Below are 17,926 nucleotides of genomic sequence, written 5' to 3'. Positions count from 1 at the left end.
CTACCAGGGCGGGGAGGAGGGCAGCACCTGCGACAGGAAGGACATGCTCTCCATCGGCCGCATGGCGATGTTGAGCGGCCCGGCGATGTTCATGGCCACCGGGGTGCTGATGGCGACCGGGTGGGCGATGTTCATGGGCGCCGTTGGGATGTTGACCGAGGCGATGTTGACCGGCCCGGTGAGGGTGACCGGGTGCTGCAGGCCGCCCGGGGACGTGATGTTGATGGTGTTGGTGTTGCTGGTGATGTTCATCTGCGCCGCGATGGTGACCGGGTGGCGGTTCATCGCCGTGGTGATGGCGGTGGAGACGGTCATGGGCGTCACCGAGGCAGAGTGGCACGGCTCGCCGTTGTCTGGGGACCAACAAGAACGCGTTTTTTTTTAGTACGGCTAGCCGAGGATCTTTGGAGGGGAGAACCGCCTCCAAAACCGGTCCACGTGCAAACACTAACATTTGGGCCAAAAAGTTTCCAAATAAAGTCTCAAACTCACTGAAGTGCTGTGACCTTTGTAGCGACGTACCCTTGTTACAGGAATTGAAGTTGGTCTGTCCGTGGGTCTTGAGATGGCTGGTGATGTAGGCCGCGCTCAGCATCTTTCCGCAGATGCTACACGTGACCTTCCCTTCGTGTCGGATCATGTGGGAGCGCAGTCTGTCTTTGGTAGCGAAAGCAGAGGTACAGGCCTGCGGGGGCACGGGGGGAGGAGGGGTGAGCGTCAAAACGCGAGCCAGACAATAAATCCGCTCAAAAGGAAGGTGCCGCAACGTAAACCGATAAAATTAAAAGCTCGCGACTGACTGAAGGCGGAGAGCTGGCCGCCGGTTCATTTTAATCCGTCGGTTAAAACCTTTCTACAAAGGAGGGTACGGGACCCTAGGTCAGGGGTCCCCTTTAAACGTGGACCAGGTCACACACGGTCGCTTACAGTGGAACTACAGTATGTGTGAGCCTTTGAAGTAGCTGGTTGTAAAACGGAACATATTCACTATCTGCATCGTGGTGCGGTGGACGCCGACGGCAAGTGGTCACCACTGAGCTGACGACGGCCGCTTACCGTTACTTGACATTTGAACGGCCTTTCTGAGGAATGGACGTGCTTCACGTGGCAGCTGAGGTGGTCCGGCCTAAACGAACATGGAAACAAGGCAGATCTTTCAACGTTTGATTCGGTGGGACTGGCGAAGGCAAACAAACACATGAGGCGTCGCGCGGCGGAAACATGAGGAGCCGCAACCGAAGTGCCGGGCCTGCAGGATGAGCGCCGTTTGCATCGGCGCTAAAGAAATATGCAAAAGAACAGCTAAGAAAACAACAGATTCCCTGGATTCACAAAGTGAGGAACAGCATTCCCAATGACCAGCGGTGCCTGAACCAGCCGCGGTATCACAGTTTCCTCTCAAACACGTCGCTCCTTATTTAAATCAAGTTTAAAAAAGTAATAACCGGAGAGCCAACCAAAACCGATCTCGCGGTTTGAGGTTATCAGCTTTTAAAGTTGAACCCTTTCCCAAAGCCAAAAATGAAAGCCGGGGGAAGTACATCAACATTTTAAGTGAAACTGGCAACCGGCGCTCGATCTGCGCCGGGTTTGTCATTTCACGTTCAAAGCAGGGCCGATCGGGTATCGGGCACCAAACAGACGTGCAGCGACCCCGGCGACCACGTTTGACCCTCGACCTTTAAGGTGAGACGCACAGATCCCGCTTGGCGCCCCCCTTTCACCATGTTTATTCTGAAGCAGGACGGCCGCGTTACAAGCTAGAACACGCTGCAGCTGCCGTCGGGGAGCGAGTGAGAGGGCATCGGTCTTGGCAGCAGCTCAGACACCGGAAGCTTTCATGCTGCTAGTGTATTTTCTTACAAACAACGGGTGTCAAAAAGGATCCAGTGGTGCAACGAACCGGAATTCTGCGGCCATTTCTCTGTCCGACTGGAGAGCGGCTTCAGACAGTGCCGGCCTGCAGCTGCCTGGCTACCAGTGACTCAGTGGTGTGTCATTCAGTCCCACTCTCAATTTCCAGTATTCCAAAGCCAACGTCACTGTATTGGTACCAATCAAGCTGCCGTCAACAACAATGGGCACATTTTTTCCCCCAGCTAGTTTCCATACAGATTACTCTAGAAGGAGCAACCGGAACAAAAGCCCCGGAGAAGCATCCCTAAGTTAGCCATCTGCTAAAAGGAGGCCATTTTTTAAATATCACATTCAGCAACATAAAAACAGCAACCATTAACCAATCAATCACAGCATAGTGACACATAGTTAGTGGTGGGTTGTCACAGCAATAAATTTGAGGTTTGTCAATTTGAAGGCAATAAGACTTTCAGGGTACAAGCCAGGGTGTGATCACTACTGGAGTCACAATACCCAAGTGGCACATATTTAAAGTTGTAGTAATAAATTATTTTGGTTTTAAAATATCCTATACTTGATACTATATTTAGCTGGCACTTTATAAGAAACAGCCAGTCAATGTGTTTGCATTTATGTATGTGCTTCTCTATATGCTGTATTCATTGATGGCGGCGGGGTCCGCCTTTCAGGGGAAGAATGCACTGAACGGGCATGCTCGAGATGTGAAAGCTAACCTGGAAAAGCCTTTTCCGCAGACGGAGCAGACGTAGGGCTTGTGGACGCCCCCGTCATGGGAGCGAGCATGGTAGGTCATCCGGTCCTTCCTCTTAAAGCGCTGGTGACAGATGGGGCACTCGAAGGGCTTTTCATCTGAATGGGACAACTTGTGGCGGTTCAGGTGGTAGACGTCGCGGAAGGCCTTGCCGCACATCTCACACCCGTGGTTCTTCTTGACCGGCTTGGCGGGTTTCTTGACCACGTTGGAGTGGGAGATGTTACCCATCGAGGACGGGGTCATGATGCTCGAGCCCGAGGAGACTGAGGTGGTCGCCGTGGTGAGGATACCCGCGACGGTTGAGATGTACGATGGGGCGCTGCTGTTCTCCCTCGGCATGGTGGAGATGAGGGGGACCATGGTGGGGGCGGTCTGGGCAGTCTTCTTAGGCCGTGACACCATCTTGATTCCCGTGTGGCAGGACTCGTGGCGCCGCAGGTGGTAGCTGTCGCGGAAGGCCTTGTTGCAGTAGCCGCAGATGAATGGAGTTTTGCTCTTGTGCTCCTTCTTCACGGGGAGCAGCGGCCTTCCTCCTCCTCCTCCGCTGGCCACGTTGTCCTTGAGGAGCTCGGCGGCGCTGACCGGGGGCTTGTGGTCCATGGGGATGGGCAGGATGGGCTTCTGGTCGATGGGCTCAGCTCCCGCATTGAGTAGTGGTAGCAGGCTGTTCTGGGCCACCTGGTGCTGATGGTGTAGGGCTTCATTGGCCTGCTACAGAGACACAAACAAAAGACACGCAGAGCTCGAAAATCAACAAGGAACATGTTTTTGCAAGAGTGGGAACACACAAAAAAAAAAAAAAAGATGGAATGATTCATCACTATTGTTTCGCAACATTTAATTATCACAATAACCAAATTTCGCAGACTATCTTTTATCACATCGCGATATTGATACGTCCCCATACCCTTCTTTGAAATGCCTCAAATTCATACTCACAAGTGCAGTACTTGAGAAAAAAGTACTCTGCCCATGTGTCAGATCCTGTGAAAACAACCAGGGCTGGTGATTGCTTAGAGCAGTTGAAATGGGGCCTGGCTGTGTAATTAATGGAGGTAGACACACACTGCACCACTGATGCAGAAGAATCCAAATATGCAGGATGAAAAATGATCCCGTCGCGACGCGGTCGATTCATCATGTGACTGCAAAGTGAGCATGCCAAATTCGATGCGGGGGTCAGGTTTAAAGTGGCGCTTCCAAAACAAGCTGTGAGGTTTCAAACCATGTATTACTTTGGTGTTCTTCGACATTACAACTCAGTAAGAACTGCATCACATTGTTGGTATACCGTGAAAAAAAGAAGCGAGAGAAAGATTTGGTGAAAACAAAAAAAAAAACAGTCTATGGCCTACCAAATCTCTGTGCATTAGGTGAAGGTAGAAGCTAAAAATAGACTCCTGAAGGGGTGAAATGATCCAACAGTTGATGTGGTTGACACAATAATTACACGATAATTATCATTATCAATCACTAACACGTAATAGAATCTAATCCTCTGAGAAATAGGAATCAGTGTTTCTCACACACACACACACACACACACACACACACACACACACACACACACACACACACACACACACACACACACACACACACACACACACACACACACACACACACACACACACACACAGTTTAGCATCTCCTTAAAAATGTAGTAGGGTCTTCAGATAATTTGTGAGGAGCATTTTACCATAACTTTGTACCTGCCAAAAAAAAAAAAATAAAATATAATAAAAATATATCTATCATCTATATAGAGAGAGAGGTACGGATACATATATAAAAATAATTGATATGAACATTTTAGTTTCAGGCCTAGACTTCTTATTACAAAGCCCAGGAGCAAACATGATGCAAAAAAAAAAACAAAAAACAAAAAAACTAATACATTTTCCAGGATAGAGAGAAAAGTGTTCTGGGGCGTTACCAAACATACCAACTGGAGAGGTTTCCCACTGAGGGAGACAGTACTGACGTCAAAACAGCCGAGCTACTCACATCCGTTGACATTAACAAATAAGCTCCCACGGAGCTCCAAATGCAGCATCTACAGTGATGCACATTGAACGACACCACTTCAGATGTCTTTTGAATTATTCTGGAATAGTATACACGTTACTGAAGTGGAGTTAATAAAAAGAAGGGAAACTACCACGACCCAGATGATAACACTGTCCGGAAGAAGAATAGTCTTTTGCTAATCTGGGTAAAATAAAGTATTTTTAGTCTAAGAATAAACAGGGGAAGGCAAACACTGTGGTTTCAGTAACGCCACAAACACATTTGAGACAACTGTATTCCTCTTCACAAGCACTAAAGGGCAAAGTGAAACGCTTGACCTTTCCCTTTGAGGTTCACTCAACCATCCAAGAAGGCCAACGAAAAAGGGTGTTAAAGAAGTAGGCAGGCGGGAGTGAAGAAAAATGGATCCTGCGATGCCCTCCTTATGTCATCTAGCCTATTGTTGAAGACACAAATCTGACCAGCGATGCACTCGGGGCTCAGCGGGGGTCCTTTGTATGCACATCTTCACTGATTTGGTTCCCCTATTCATGGGACAGGACATTGTTTATCCACACACCAGTCCGCCAAACTGGCTCCATTCTCTCATAACCCAGTGGGACCTGGGAACTCGCCGAGAGCGCCGCCAAGCCAGACATGCCATTTGTCTGAGCACCTGCTCACATTTGCTACCTTCCAGGATTAGAGAGCCTTGTGCCTCCGTCGGCGGCCGTTTGCCACAACAAGGTTTGAAAGTAGTGCTGCCCACAGCGTTTGAAGGGTTTCTATTTAGGAGGGCCGTGCATTTGGAGGCGCAGAGACTGGCCCCTGTGCAGAGGTGCAGGGCCCACGGCTAAGCCTTCATGCAGCTCTGACCATTTTGACACAAATGAGCCCCGACAACTGGGGTCGCTCCCTCATAAATACCATCAAAATGGAGGGAGTGTGTGGATGGCTCCACTGGCTCACTAGGGCTAAGTATAATCTGTCATCCAAATCATATGTCTGGACTCCTCTTGACTTGTCTAGAAATGTGTATATCCATTTCTATAATCTATCTGAATACACTCAAGGCAGCAAATATTTCTATGGATAGTTTGGTTTACATTTATACTGCAATAAACACAAATATAGCTTATGTTATCTGATGAATACTTGTTACACCGTTCAAATACCTAAACCCGATAGCACCGTAACAACCTTGCCCCACTAACAGCGAGATTGTCTTCTACTTTTGAAACTTAGTTCCAGTTTCATAAAATATCAGGTCTTGAAAACAGTCAATCTGCTATTATTTAATCTGAAATTGTTGGTATTGTTATCGGTAGTCAGCATCAGCAAGTACCCAAGAGTAAGTAATCAGTACCCGTACTCAAAAGGCTGATATCAGTGCATGTCTACTTCATACCATATATCAAGGAGTTAAGCTTCCAGAGTAGGTGTTAAGCATGAATCATATAATGACTCAATGAAAGTATTCATGCCAGAAACAGGGATTTGACGACACGAGCAAGCAATAGTTGTTCCATAAACCTTCTTTTAATACAGTGTATAATAAAATCCATCCTACTATAAACAATTGCATCAGCGCATTAAATATTACTGAATGCCACTATCATTAGTCTTACTTGTTAGAATTCAAATGCCACAAAGTACATCCATAACGAGCACTGATGTAAAACAACAACAAAAAAAAAAGAATCAATTCAGTCCCATCTTAACATATCTACAGAAATGTACTTCCTCAAAAAGAATACATGTTATAAAAAAGTATCAAATGAGAATTATGAACCACAGCAAATTATCAATCTGCCATAGGTGGAAAAAGAAAATAAACCAAGAACTCACACAACCACACAACCCTTTCACTCTGACCTACTAACCTGTGTGCTACCAAGTATGACAGCCAATGTGAAAGGGTTAACCAACTATAACCTCAACTTTAATTGAGCTACCTGGGAAGATACCAGGGTCAGATAACCATGTAACACTGATGGCCTTTGGTGTGGATGGTGTTCACCCACCAGGTCTAGTTTCTGTACGTACATTTTACTGAATGACACGGTGAGAGCTTGTTTACATCCACAGTGCAATATACATCCGTACATATACTTTTGACGAGGCAATCCAATTTTGGGGGATCAAGTAAGGGTAGCGAGTGCTCACCCAAGAAGAACACCAAGATCGCCTACGTCATCTACCTTCATCATCATCATCATCATGTTATGGTAGAGTTAAAAAACAAGAATAAAAGACGCCACAGGACGTCAATGCAATATACCACCTTATGTTGGTATCTGCTTTAGGTATTAGATTTTTTTTTTACATTTTACATTTTTACCAGTACAAGCACAGTATCACAACAATTTCCCAATATCTGCATCATAATGCAATGGCCCATTTACAGTTGCTTCAAATATAAATACTGGACTGAGATCCTAGGCCTTTACCATTCGGAAAAAAGGACTGATCTAAAAATGTAGCAACGCTACAAACTGAATCTAAATTAAATTCTCAAATGTCAAAACCTTCAATGTTAATCTTAAACAAGACCGCAGCTTGATGAAGAAAGCATGAGCATTACCTTTCAGACATCTTTTTAAATGTTTTTTTAAACTCTGTTCTAAACAGATTTTTCGTTAATTAAACCTTTGCACCGGACTCACATTGTCTATTGAATTGAAGTACAGTTATTTGTGTCATCGTTAAACACGTAAAGTTAAAATATTTAGTAGACCGAGTTTCATTTAAATAATTTAGCAATCACTTCTCAAACCTGAATATGTGTGCTTCTCTGTTTTCAAAAGCAATTAAAGATGGCGTGAAACAGCAAACCTGCTTATGTTTGAGTGCAACTTCTATTTAGATTTCTTAGTTAGCAGAACATTTGGCTTAGGTTTGATGGTGGATAGCAGCGATTCTCAACCATTTTCACATCACAGACCCTCAATTTGATCTGACCCTTTGGCCTGTGGGACCAAACGGAGAACAATTGTATTGTTACATATAGTTAAGTGCATACTTTGATAGCTGTGATACCTACTATACTATAGGTATAGTTATGGATATAACAGTGAAACTATGATAAACAGTCATCATTGTACATTTCCTAATGTTGCTAATGTCTTGTAAATTAAATCATGGTGAAGTTGAACTGGTAATAACTTTGCTGGGAAACCCTTGAAGGAGCTTTGGGGATCCCCCAGACCCCATGTTATGAAATATACGTCAGTATATTTCAGTATATTTATATATATTATATTTCAGTATATATATATATATTTCAGTATATTTCATACGTCAGTATATTACATTTCACTGAATATATGTATGAAAGTATGTATATGTATGTGACAAATAAAAAATCTTGAATCTTGAGTATCAGACTGAGAATGCACAATATGATTGACATGAAGAGGTCCAGTATGACCTGGTGGATATTCAAATGTCTACTCGACGACATTATTCGACTTAATGCATGCTATGAAATACTGACCAAATGACCTAATTCCCAGCCCCACCGTGAGCTGGGACGCGAACTTGGTGCTGATCAAGTGTGTTCCGACCTCTCTCTGCAAACGCACAGCGTGCTGACGTTTCATACATTGTTTGAATTCCTTTCGACCACATTCGGCAGCGCAGGTGGTGGGGATCTGCAAACTAATACTAACTGTAATAGTATTGCATGGACAATGCGACACTTGAAAACATCGTAGGCATTTAGACAAACCCGCTCGTTGTTATACACGCCCCTATTATTGCATTATACGCACCCATTCATCCTGAACAGAAACATCCATCTATATTTACACCCGCAGCCCCGCCATGGCCTTTTAATCTATTCACCCTCAACAGAAAACACATTTTGTATATTTTAACATCTTGTTTTTTCGGTTTTCCTTTAAAAAAAAAAAATAATAAATATATATATATATATATATATATATATATATACTTTTTTTTCAGACTGTTTGAGCTTTTCACGCTACTGCTCCGCCTGTACAACAATGCACCAAGTCGTCCCAGGACAAATCCCTCGGATAGGAAACTACTTGTTGGGATAACCGCTCCGTGCCGAGCAGGCCGCGCAGCCAGCGGGCGGACTCGGCTGGACCGACGGGCTAATTCAGCAAGTTGCGGGGAAAAGCAGCAAAAGTTCCACACTCAACGGAACGATCGCTGTTATTTACATCGGGCGCGCGAGTTAAATAAACAAACAAAACACATAAATACACAATAAACAGAAAGTAAATAACGTTTTACTCTGCGGCGGCGATCGACCAGTTGTTCGGTGCCGAGATTAACCGTGATTTAGCAGCCAGCTAGTGATGCTAATGCTAAGGCTAAGGCTAGCCAGAGGGAAAACAGCCCCGTGTCGGTTGTAACGGTCCGGAGCCTCGCTGGGACAAACCCCCTTCGTGTGCGGGTCGGCGTGTTTAAATCGACCACATCCCTCCGGAGCATCGAACATAAAACGCGGAGCGCGAATCGGTCGAAAGAAAAAAATAAAATAAAAATTTAACGAGCATCTTCGAGGGGGAAAAATCGGGGGAATCGATTTTTTTTTCCCCCTCTCTCTCTCTCTCTCTCTCTCTCCCCCAGCCTCACAGCTGGAAGCCTGGCTCCGCGCACCTTTGTTTTTCTGCCCGCCAGTGCGGGCCGGTTATCGCGGTGTCGGAACGGCGTTTCCCGCCCTCCCCCGAACGAGCGGCCGCGCGGCGGAGGCGGAGGAGGAGGCGGGGGAGGTAAGAGCGGCGAGCGGCGGCGGCGGCGGCGTAGCGACTCACTTGGAAGAGGAACGTGCTCCAGCTCGCAGGCTCCATGTCCACACGCTAACACTCCGCCGAGGAAGCTCCGCGGACTCTACAACAAAGCGAGCAAACATGGCAGCTCGCACGACTTCCGGTAACCTCCGGGACCGAACCACCGCGCCGCCGTGCGCCAGGGGTGCGCTGCGAGCCGCCCTTATTCGCCGGGCGAGCAACGCGCCACCCACACCCGATAATCACACGGGGACGCGAAACGCCGCCAGCGCGGAACCGGCGCAGGCCATCGACGGGGGTCGACGCCGCCGACCGCGTGGCGCCGTTGTCGGCCGGCCCGTGTCGCCGCACCCCCGTCGGTGGTGGCGCCCCGAACCCACCGGGGGATTCGCGAATCGCCCGCGTCACGTGACTGCGTCGGATCAGCGGTCGAGCGAGACCGAGCGTTTGAATCGGTTCCGACACAAACGCACGTTTCGCTCAATTCATGATCGGCCTGCCCGTCTGTGTCTACACGTCTGTAGCCACACGTCTGTCCGTATCTCCCTGTGTCCGTCGCCTGTCTGTCGCTCGTCTCCATCTGCAGAGCGAAGCCAAACGTTTGAATCGGTTCCAAACAAACAGACGACGCTGGCACGGGGCGCTCGGTCTCGCGAGATCGGCGCCGCGCTCTCATCTGGACGATTTGTTTTCGTTTTCATTTTGTTTTGTGAAATAAATGACCTGTCTGTCTGTAATTGTATGTCAGTATCTGTCTGTCTGTAATTGTATGTCAGTATCTGTCTGTCTGTAATTGTATGTCATATATCTGTCTGTAATTATATGCGTCTGTCTGTCTTTCTGTACCTGTCCGTCTGTAATTCTATGTCTATCTATTTGCCTGTATATCTGTATTTGTCTTTCTGTCTGTCTGTAATTGTATGTCTGTATCTGTCTGTCTGTAACTGTCTGTCTGTAATTGTATGTCTGTATCTGTCTGTCTGTAATTGTATGTCAGTATCTGTCTGTCTGTAATTGTATGTCATATATCTGTCTGTAATTATATGCGTCTGTCTGTCTTTCTGTACCTGTCCGTCTGTAATTCTATGTCTATCTATTTGCCTGTATATCTGTATTTGTCTTTCTGTCTGTCTGTAATTGTATGTCTGTATCTGTCTGTCTGTAACTGTCTGTCTGTAATTGTATGTCTGTATCTGTCTGTCTGTAATTATATGCATCTGTCTGTCTGTCTTTCTGTATCGATCCGTCTGTAATTCTATGTCTATCTATTTTCCTGTATATCTGTATCTGTCTTTCTGTCTGTCTGTAATTGTATGTCAGTATCTGTCTGTCTGTAATTGTATGTCTGCAATTGTATGCATCTGTCTGTCTGTCTGTCTTTCTGTATCGGTCCGTCTGTAATTCTATGTCTATCTATTTGCCTGTATATCTGTATCTGTCTTTCTGTCTGTTTGTAATTGTATCTCTGTATCCGTCTGTCTGTATCTATCTGTCCGTCTGTAAAAATCTGTCTGTCTGTATCTATCTGTCTGTGTTTATCTGGCTGTCCGTCTGTATCTGTCTGTCTGTATACGGGTCTGTCTGTCTGTATATATCTGTCTGTCTGTATCTACCTGGCTGTCTGTCTGTATACTGGTCTGTCTGTCTGTCTGTATATCAGTCTGTCTGTATCTGTCTGTCTGTTTATTGTGATTGGAGTGTATGTAATGTACCTGCAGCCCCTGGTTCTCATTGTATATTGATGGCGTGTTCTTATCTGTCTGTCTGTTTATTGTGATTGTAGTGTGTGTAATGTACATACATGGTGTACATGGTCATCCATCACGACCAAGATCTCCATCACACCTGATGGTGGTGGTGGGGATGATGACGAGGTGACCGTTGATGCGGTGTGGGATGGTCGGAGCCCCGGGATGGGAGCCTGCACCGTCTGTCTGCAGCGGCGGCTCCACCGCGCCCCCTTGGCCCGCCACGCGTTTATTCGTTGATCCGACGCTTTTGTCCAAAGCGACTTCCACGCGGCTGGAACCATCAGAGCAGACATGGACCGTCGGCGCAACCTCCAGTTTAAAGCCTGATCCTCTTTCGAAATTCAACCAGCTACAAGAGCAAGACGCTGGAAGGAATCAGAATAAAAATTATCTTATTAGTCAAATAAATGATGAAGATGTTGACTAGTTTTAAGTTGTTGTATTGAGTACTTATCATATTGCACCAACATACAATGTTTTTTAACATGTATTTTTTCGTTTTTAAAAATATGAAATGAAAAAGAAAAACAAATAAAATACGTGTACACATGTTTTGAATATGTTCACGCTCTTCAATCTTTATCTCGCTGAAAGTCATAAAAAACAAAAGACTTTTTTCTCCTGTGGCACCTGAGAAATGAAATGTGGTCTAGTCATAAAATTCAACGCTGCAAATCGAAATGTGGGGTTTAATTAAGATGTGTGTGTTTCTTCTGATAGTATAACTCATTGAGTTCACAGAACATTTACCTAATGTAAATATTAAAATTCAATAATGTAAATTGCAATAAAAAAAAAAAGAACAAGCCTACCAAAGGCCAACGTCTGCTCTTTCCAACCACTGGAGGGCGACATGCTCTTCAACGGCCTCAAACTGGATAGATGAAAATTGGAAAGATGGAACAAATGGTTTACACATGTGAGCCCCTCCCCAAAAAACGTCTCAGTTGGTCCATGAGCAGAAATAAGATTTGTTGGGCTCCCATGACAGGTTTGGACTTCTGAAGCACAAACATAATAATAATAATAATAATAATAATAATAACAATGAATATGGCCGCAGGCAGCAAAGCATGTTAGTCACAGCAATTGCACCAATGATGGGATGGATTGAATACCAAATGACCATTTAGGGAATCCAGGAAAATATTGCTTTTCGACATAATGCAGTTTAGAAGTCACGGCCACCTGGCAAAAAAGGATGGGCAGAGGGCCGGTTGCCCAAACGGAAGGTTTTGAAGATATCCTGCCTCAGGGGACTATGCTGCAGGTGGGTGATGATAACACAATGAGTTATGGTAGAATTTGATGAAACTCCTGCAAACATAGCGGTCAAAAGGTGCACATCAACTTAAAAGATAATGCTCGCATTTGGCCCGCAATATCATCGGTGCTGGACAAGAGAGCTGTTCATTTGAATCAGACATTTGTATTGGCGCTCTAGCGCCCCCTAACGGACGATTTTTCTCCCACATTTGGCAGTCACCCTCGGTGCGTTGGTGCAAATGTTGCGACTGAATGTTTTACGATTGCCATAGCGCCACCTATTTGCCAAACTAAGACAGATTTCTCACAGTGCTTCAGACTCATATCCGGAACATCTTCAACAGCTTCTTTTATATTCACTGACCTTGACATGCACCTAGAATGTGTACCTGAGGAGGACAGGACAAATTGAATATGAGAAGATGAGAGTGCACATCACAGCAGATTAGTAGTCAACTCCAACCAATACAACGGATAATTATTATTCAGAACAGAAAACAACGCGAGTAAATGCTGTATTTGTTTTGGATTTAAATCCAGGTGTCGCACAGGTAACAGCCACGGATTTTCTTTACAAACGGTGCAGAAAAAAAAGGTGCGTGCTGGAAGTAAACAAACCCAAAAATGTCACATTATATAATCTGCAGTGAGGTACAAGGCCACTTTGGCTGTCTGACTCATTGTATTAAACGAAGAAGATACACCTATAACACCATCGGAACCCCCGTGGTCAGAAGGCCAAATAAAGAGGAGTGTATTTGGTTCCAGTGGTAGTAATAGGCCCAAATCCTTATATTAATCGGTGCAACGGCCGGTGATTCCAGTGGGTTCTTTGAACTCGGTGCTCGCTGTGGAGAGCTGTTCAGAAAGGTGGCCCCGCCCATTGTATGTTGAGATCTTTGTCCCACTGTACATTGTGAAGCTTTGTCCGTTACAGTACAATGAGGCTCAGATGGAAGTGGGAATATGTGCCGTCAGCCCATTCTTCGCTCATCTCGCTGAAAAGACTCCATAACATCCAGCTCCACTTGGAAGTACAGCCATGTTTTTCTCTCTTCCTCTCTCGGGTCGGGGATAATCTGCATTTTTTCCGAAGGTACGTTTTCTTGTTCTTGCTCGAGCCCTTTTTAAAATCGCCTTCTCGCATTTTCGGACGCCGCGGCTCTTCCACGATCGTTAAGTTTCATGCGATTCGAGTATTTTCCCTGCGCCTGACAACCAATGAGTGAAAACTGTTTAAAGGGCAATTGTTCTCGTCACTCGACGTCACTTTGAAAATTCTGTTCATGTGTGCGGTTCAGTTATGTTCTTATGTGGGATGTATGTTTCTACACAACTCCCTGAAATGAACAGAAAAGTAATGAAAAATAAAATAGTTATTATCTTGCAATACGTTGAGTGTATTTACCGATTCAAGCAAAGAGGCCTTATTCTTGTTTTAATGGGGATTATTATTCCAATATTCAAAAAGTCTCACATGCAGCTGTGATCTTTGAGACGGATCCGCAGGGGGAGATGGCGCTCCTCTACGACTGACGCGCTTTACACGGTCCAACGTGTCGACGCCGTCGTCATTCACATCATGGACGTTAAACGAGAGGTCGGACCTTGAGGTGTCGCGGCTCAGGGTGTGGCCCGAACGCTCGCCGCTTATTATTAAACGCCTTTTGCCGGGTGGTAGCGCGCTACAGTCCATTACCCTCGCACTTCCCGATCCCGTTTTGAAGCTTTCCTTGACTTTTGAAGCAGACTCCGGCCGATCCCTGACACCCATGTTCGGCCCTCCCCCCCCCCACAGAAATGGGAGACTGGTCCATCCTCGGCCGCTTCCTGACGGAGGTGCAGAACCACTCCACGGTCATCGGGAAGATCTGGCTGACGATGCTGCTCATCTTCCGCATCCTGCTGGTGACGCTGGTGGGGGACGCCGTGTACAGCGACGAGCAGTCCAAGTTCACCTGCAACACCCTGCAGCCGGGCTGCAACAACGTCTGCTATGACACCTTTGCGCCCGTGTCGCACCTACGCTTTTGGGTCTTCCAGATAGTACTCGTCTCCACGCCGTCGATCTTCTACATCGTCTACGTCCTGCAGAAAATCACCAAGGACGGCAAGATAGACATCGACAGGGCCCAGGCGGTGGCCAGGTGTCCGCCTGTGTTTCAAAGGCCCAAGTACGTGGGAGCGGACGGGGACGCTCCTCGTTTCGCCCCCCGCGCCGACGAGGAATGGAACCTGCAGGACTGCAGGCAGGCGGAGAAGAGCCGCCTGGACGAGGACGCGGGGGAGCTGGGGAGGGACCCCACGGAGCTCTCCAGCCAAGTGCTGCTCACCTACATCATCCACGTGGTCCTGCGCTCCATCATGGAGGTCATCTTCCTGGTGGGGCAGTACTACCTGTTCGGCTTCGAGGTCCCTCACCTGTTCCGCTGCGAGACCTACCCCTGCCCCAACCTCACCGACTGCTTCGTGTCGCGCGCCACGGAGAAGACCATCTTCCTCAACTTCATGTTCAGCGTCAGCCTGGGCTGCTTCGTCCTCAACCTGGTGGAGCTGCACTACCTGGGCTGGGTCTACATCTTCCGCGTGCTGTGCTCGGCGTGCTCCACCTGCTGCGAGCCGGTGGAGCCGCCCTACTCCGCCCACGACACCAACCCGCTGCTGCTGCAGCTCAGGCACTCCCTGCGCGGGCGGCTGATCCTGCAGACGCCGCCCTCCGCCGCCCGGGAGAAGGGCGGCGCTTCGCTGGCCCAGACCCCGGCCATCTCCTTCGAGACGGACTCCACCCTGGAGTGCACGTCCCAGAGGGACCAGGACGAGCAGAGCCACCGCCTGCACCACGTGGCCAAGACGGGGCGCGGCAGTAAGTCCTGGCTGTAGTCCTGTGTTGATGTATCGCGGCGCTCATCTCCAGGAAAGGTGCAAAGACAAGTTGTTTATTTCAGTCCATCTTCATTTCATCAAAGGGAAAGACAGAGACAGAAAGACTCCATGTGCAGATCACTACATATCAACTGTAATCATATGTGCAATATTGATGACAACATAAAAATGTTTTAATTATAACGTTATTACAAAGGCTTGGCCGTGAACAATCGTCTTCAGTCCCATCTCACAGCTGTTTTCTGTTTGCTATATTTTTTTATCAAATAATACTTTTTGGGATTATCTATGTAAATTCACAATTGCTTCTTAAAGTGTATTGCAGTCCATTATTTACATTATGGGAAAATTTCACTGTGAAATTTTGCATTTAAACTAGTTTATTTTTAGTCCTTGAAGCATTTGCTGGATTTTGGATTTTGGAGCAATGTCCAGATAGATTCCATTGAGTAGGAAGACTTTTAAAGAATTGGTCTATCTAGAAGAGAATAGTCGGATCAGAGCTGACTTACATGGTTTAAAACAGAGGATAAATGATGGATGAAAAAAAAAAAAAATCTGTGCGTGGATATAGGAAGTATATGAAATGTGGGGGTGCTTCCCTGGACAACAAAATAGTAATGTAGACGCAATGTCCTGTTTTCAACAGCAATAAATACGATTTATATTCTAGAAATATGGAAATAGCGTCTACTTCTGTCTTTATGATTCGTTATAATATGATATTCCAATGATGTAATGGAAGACACGGTGCTGCTTTTGAGCGCGCCTATGTCTTTAAAGTGGTAATCCGTCAGATGGCCTGTACTGGGTGGACACACTGCAAAAATTCAGTCGGAAACTGAAACGTTTTCTCCACACGGAGGTTAAATGAGACGCTCTGATTCACCTGGGGATGATTTTGTTCAACACTTGCAGCTGTGCTGCTTGAGCTCATTCATCGCAGATTCCTTTCACCTCGTTTTTGCTGGGAAAGGCGGACCCCGCCACCAACAATGGGGGGGGGGTAGAGGTGACCTTGCATGACGCAAAATGAATTGAACGTCTGCTACTTATACGCTGTCAGCAAAATAGAGTATCAAATATGGGATTTTTTTGAACAAAATAATCTTACGGATTACCACTTTAACCGGGGTCTACCTGCGCCGACAGTCGTCACGGTTTCACTTCCCTTCCGCGTACAAGTTGGGACGCACTGAGCTGGAGTGGACGCATCCTCACCACAGGGTGTCACTGTACGCACGCACGCACACACACACACACACACACACACACACACACACACTGCCGTCTCCCGCAGCCGAGGAGCGACACTCCGGTTCCCCTCCTCAGACGCCGGTCGTCAGCCCTCCGCACGGTGAGTAGCTCGTGATGTTTCTTTTATTTTTGTTCCTCCATTTTCCCTTCTTCTGTTTCTTCTTCTTCTCCTTGTTGTTGTTATTATTTTTCTTCTTCTTATTATTATTCTCTGAAAGTGTTTGTGTTCTCTTAAGCCGCTGTACAAAGAATGAGGACAGATCAGCTTAAAGGAGCATTACGGTCAAGCTGCAGCCTGCAGTGTGTACAGCAATACAGTGCACGGAAAAAACACCTCCAGCTTTTACAACCTACAGCATAGTTTCATATCATCTGTGTGTGGTTGTGTGTGTGTGTGTGTGTGTGTGTGTGTGTGTGTGTGTGTGCGCACATGGGAAATGACCAAACTTCCACGACAAACAGAAAGACACTAAAACTAATATTAAACATATACTGTGTAGATTTTCGATGGAGGCAGTTTTGGTTCATAGTGTGTGTGTGGGAGATAAAAAAATAATAATAAAAAAGTGTCTGTCTCTCTCTGTATGTCTGTCATTTGTCTGTCTGTCCGCCTACCTCTCTGTCTGTTGTCTGTCTGTCTGTCTGTCTGCCTCTCTTTGTGTCTGTCTGTCTGCCTGTCTCTCTGTCTCTCCATCTATCTCTGTCTGTCAACCGTCAGTCTGTCTGTCATCTGTGTGCCTGTCTGTCCGCCTGACTCTCTTTGTGTCTGTCTGTTTGCCTGCCTCTCTGTCTGTCTCTGTCTGTTGTCTGTCTATCTGTCTGTCTCTGTCATCTGTCTTTCTGTTTGTCCACCTGCCTTTCTGTCTGTCTGTCTGTCTGTTTGTTTTACTTTCCTCCTGCCTGTCTGTCTGTCCGCCTGCCTATCTATCTGTCCGTCTGTCTGTCTGTCTGTATGTCCACCTGCCTCTCTTTCTGTCTGTCTGGCCGCCTGCTTCTCTGTCTGCCTGTTTGCCTGTCTGTCTGTCTGTCTGTCTGCCGGTCTGTCATCTGTCTGTCTGTCATCTCTCAATCTGTCTGTCGCCTGCCTCTCTTTCCGTCTGTCTGTCTGTCTGTCTGTAGGTGTGTCTGTCATCTGTCTGTCTGTCTGCCTGCCTAACTGCAATGTTTATATTTTATTTTAGTTTGTTCTGTTCACTTTTCCATTCCATGTAAACACATGTTCCTACCTTAATAAAACCATTTCATCTCCAACTGTGCGAAGCTGCAGATTAATGTCAACGTGTAATGCCTCTGACACTTATGAATGAATAAATACATAAAGAGATAAATAAATCAGGATATGTCTGATCAACCAGGACTAACCC

General features: G+C 46.3%; 2 protein-coding genes across 2 annotated transcripts; one reads left to right on the top strand and one right to left on the bottom strand.

Annotated features, from left to right (window-relative positions):
* Nucleotides 1-9,465, bottom strand: LOC307240095 (vascular endothelial zinc finger 1-like; the record flags this gene model as incomplete). The annotated part of the gene is made up of 5 exons (XM_080013717.1): nucleotides 1-353; nucleotides 523-685; nucleotides 1,057-1,126; nucleotides 2,592-3,343; nucleotides 9,430-9,465. 5 exons carry the CDS (start codon nucleotides 9,463-9,465, stop codon nucleotides 1-3), a joined length of 1,374 nt encoding a protein of 457 aa, XP_079869843.1.
* A 4,757-nt stretch (nucleotides 9,466-14,222) lies between these two features.
* Nucleotides 14,223-15,302, top strand: LOC307239993 (gap junction delta-2 protein-like; the record flags this gene model as incomplete). Its single annotated transcript, XM_080013569.1, has 1 exon — nucleotides 14,223-15,302. One exon carries the CDS (start codon nucleotides 14,223-14,225, stop codon nucleotides 15,300-15,302), a length of 1,080 nt encoding a protein of 359 aa, XP_079869695.1.
* Between the last annotated feature and the right edge of the window lie 2,624 nt (nucleotides 15,303-17,926).

The sequence above is a fragment of the Zeus faber genome, assembly GCF_960531495.2.
Source record: "Zeus faber genome assembly, chromosome: 14".
NCBI classification, from domain to species: Eukaryota; Metazoa; Chordata; class Actinopteri; order Zeiformes; family Zeidae; genus Zeus; species Zeus faber.
Note: the sequence above shows the minus strand (reverse complement) of the source record. Positions and strands in the feature narration are given on the sequence as shown.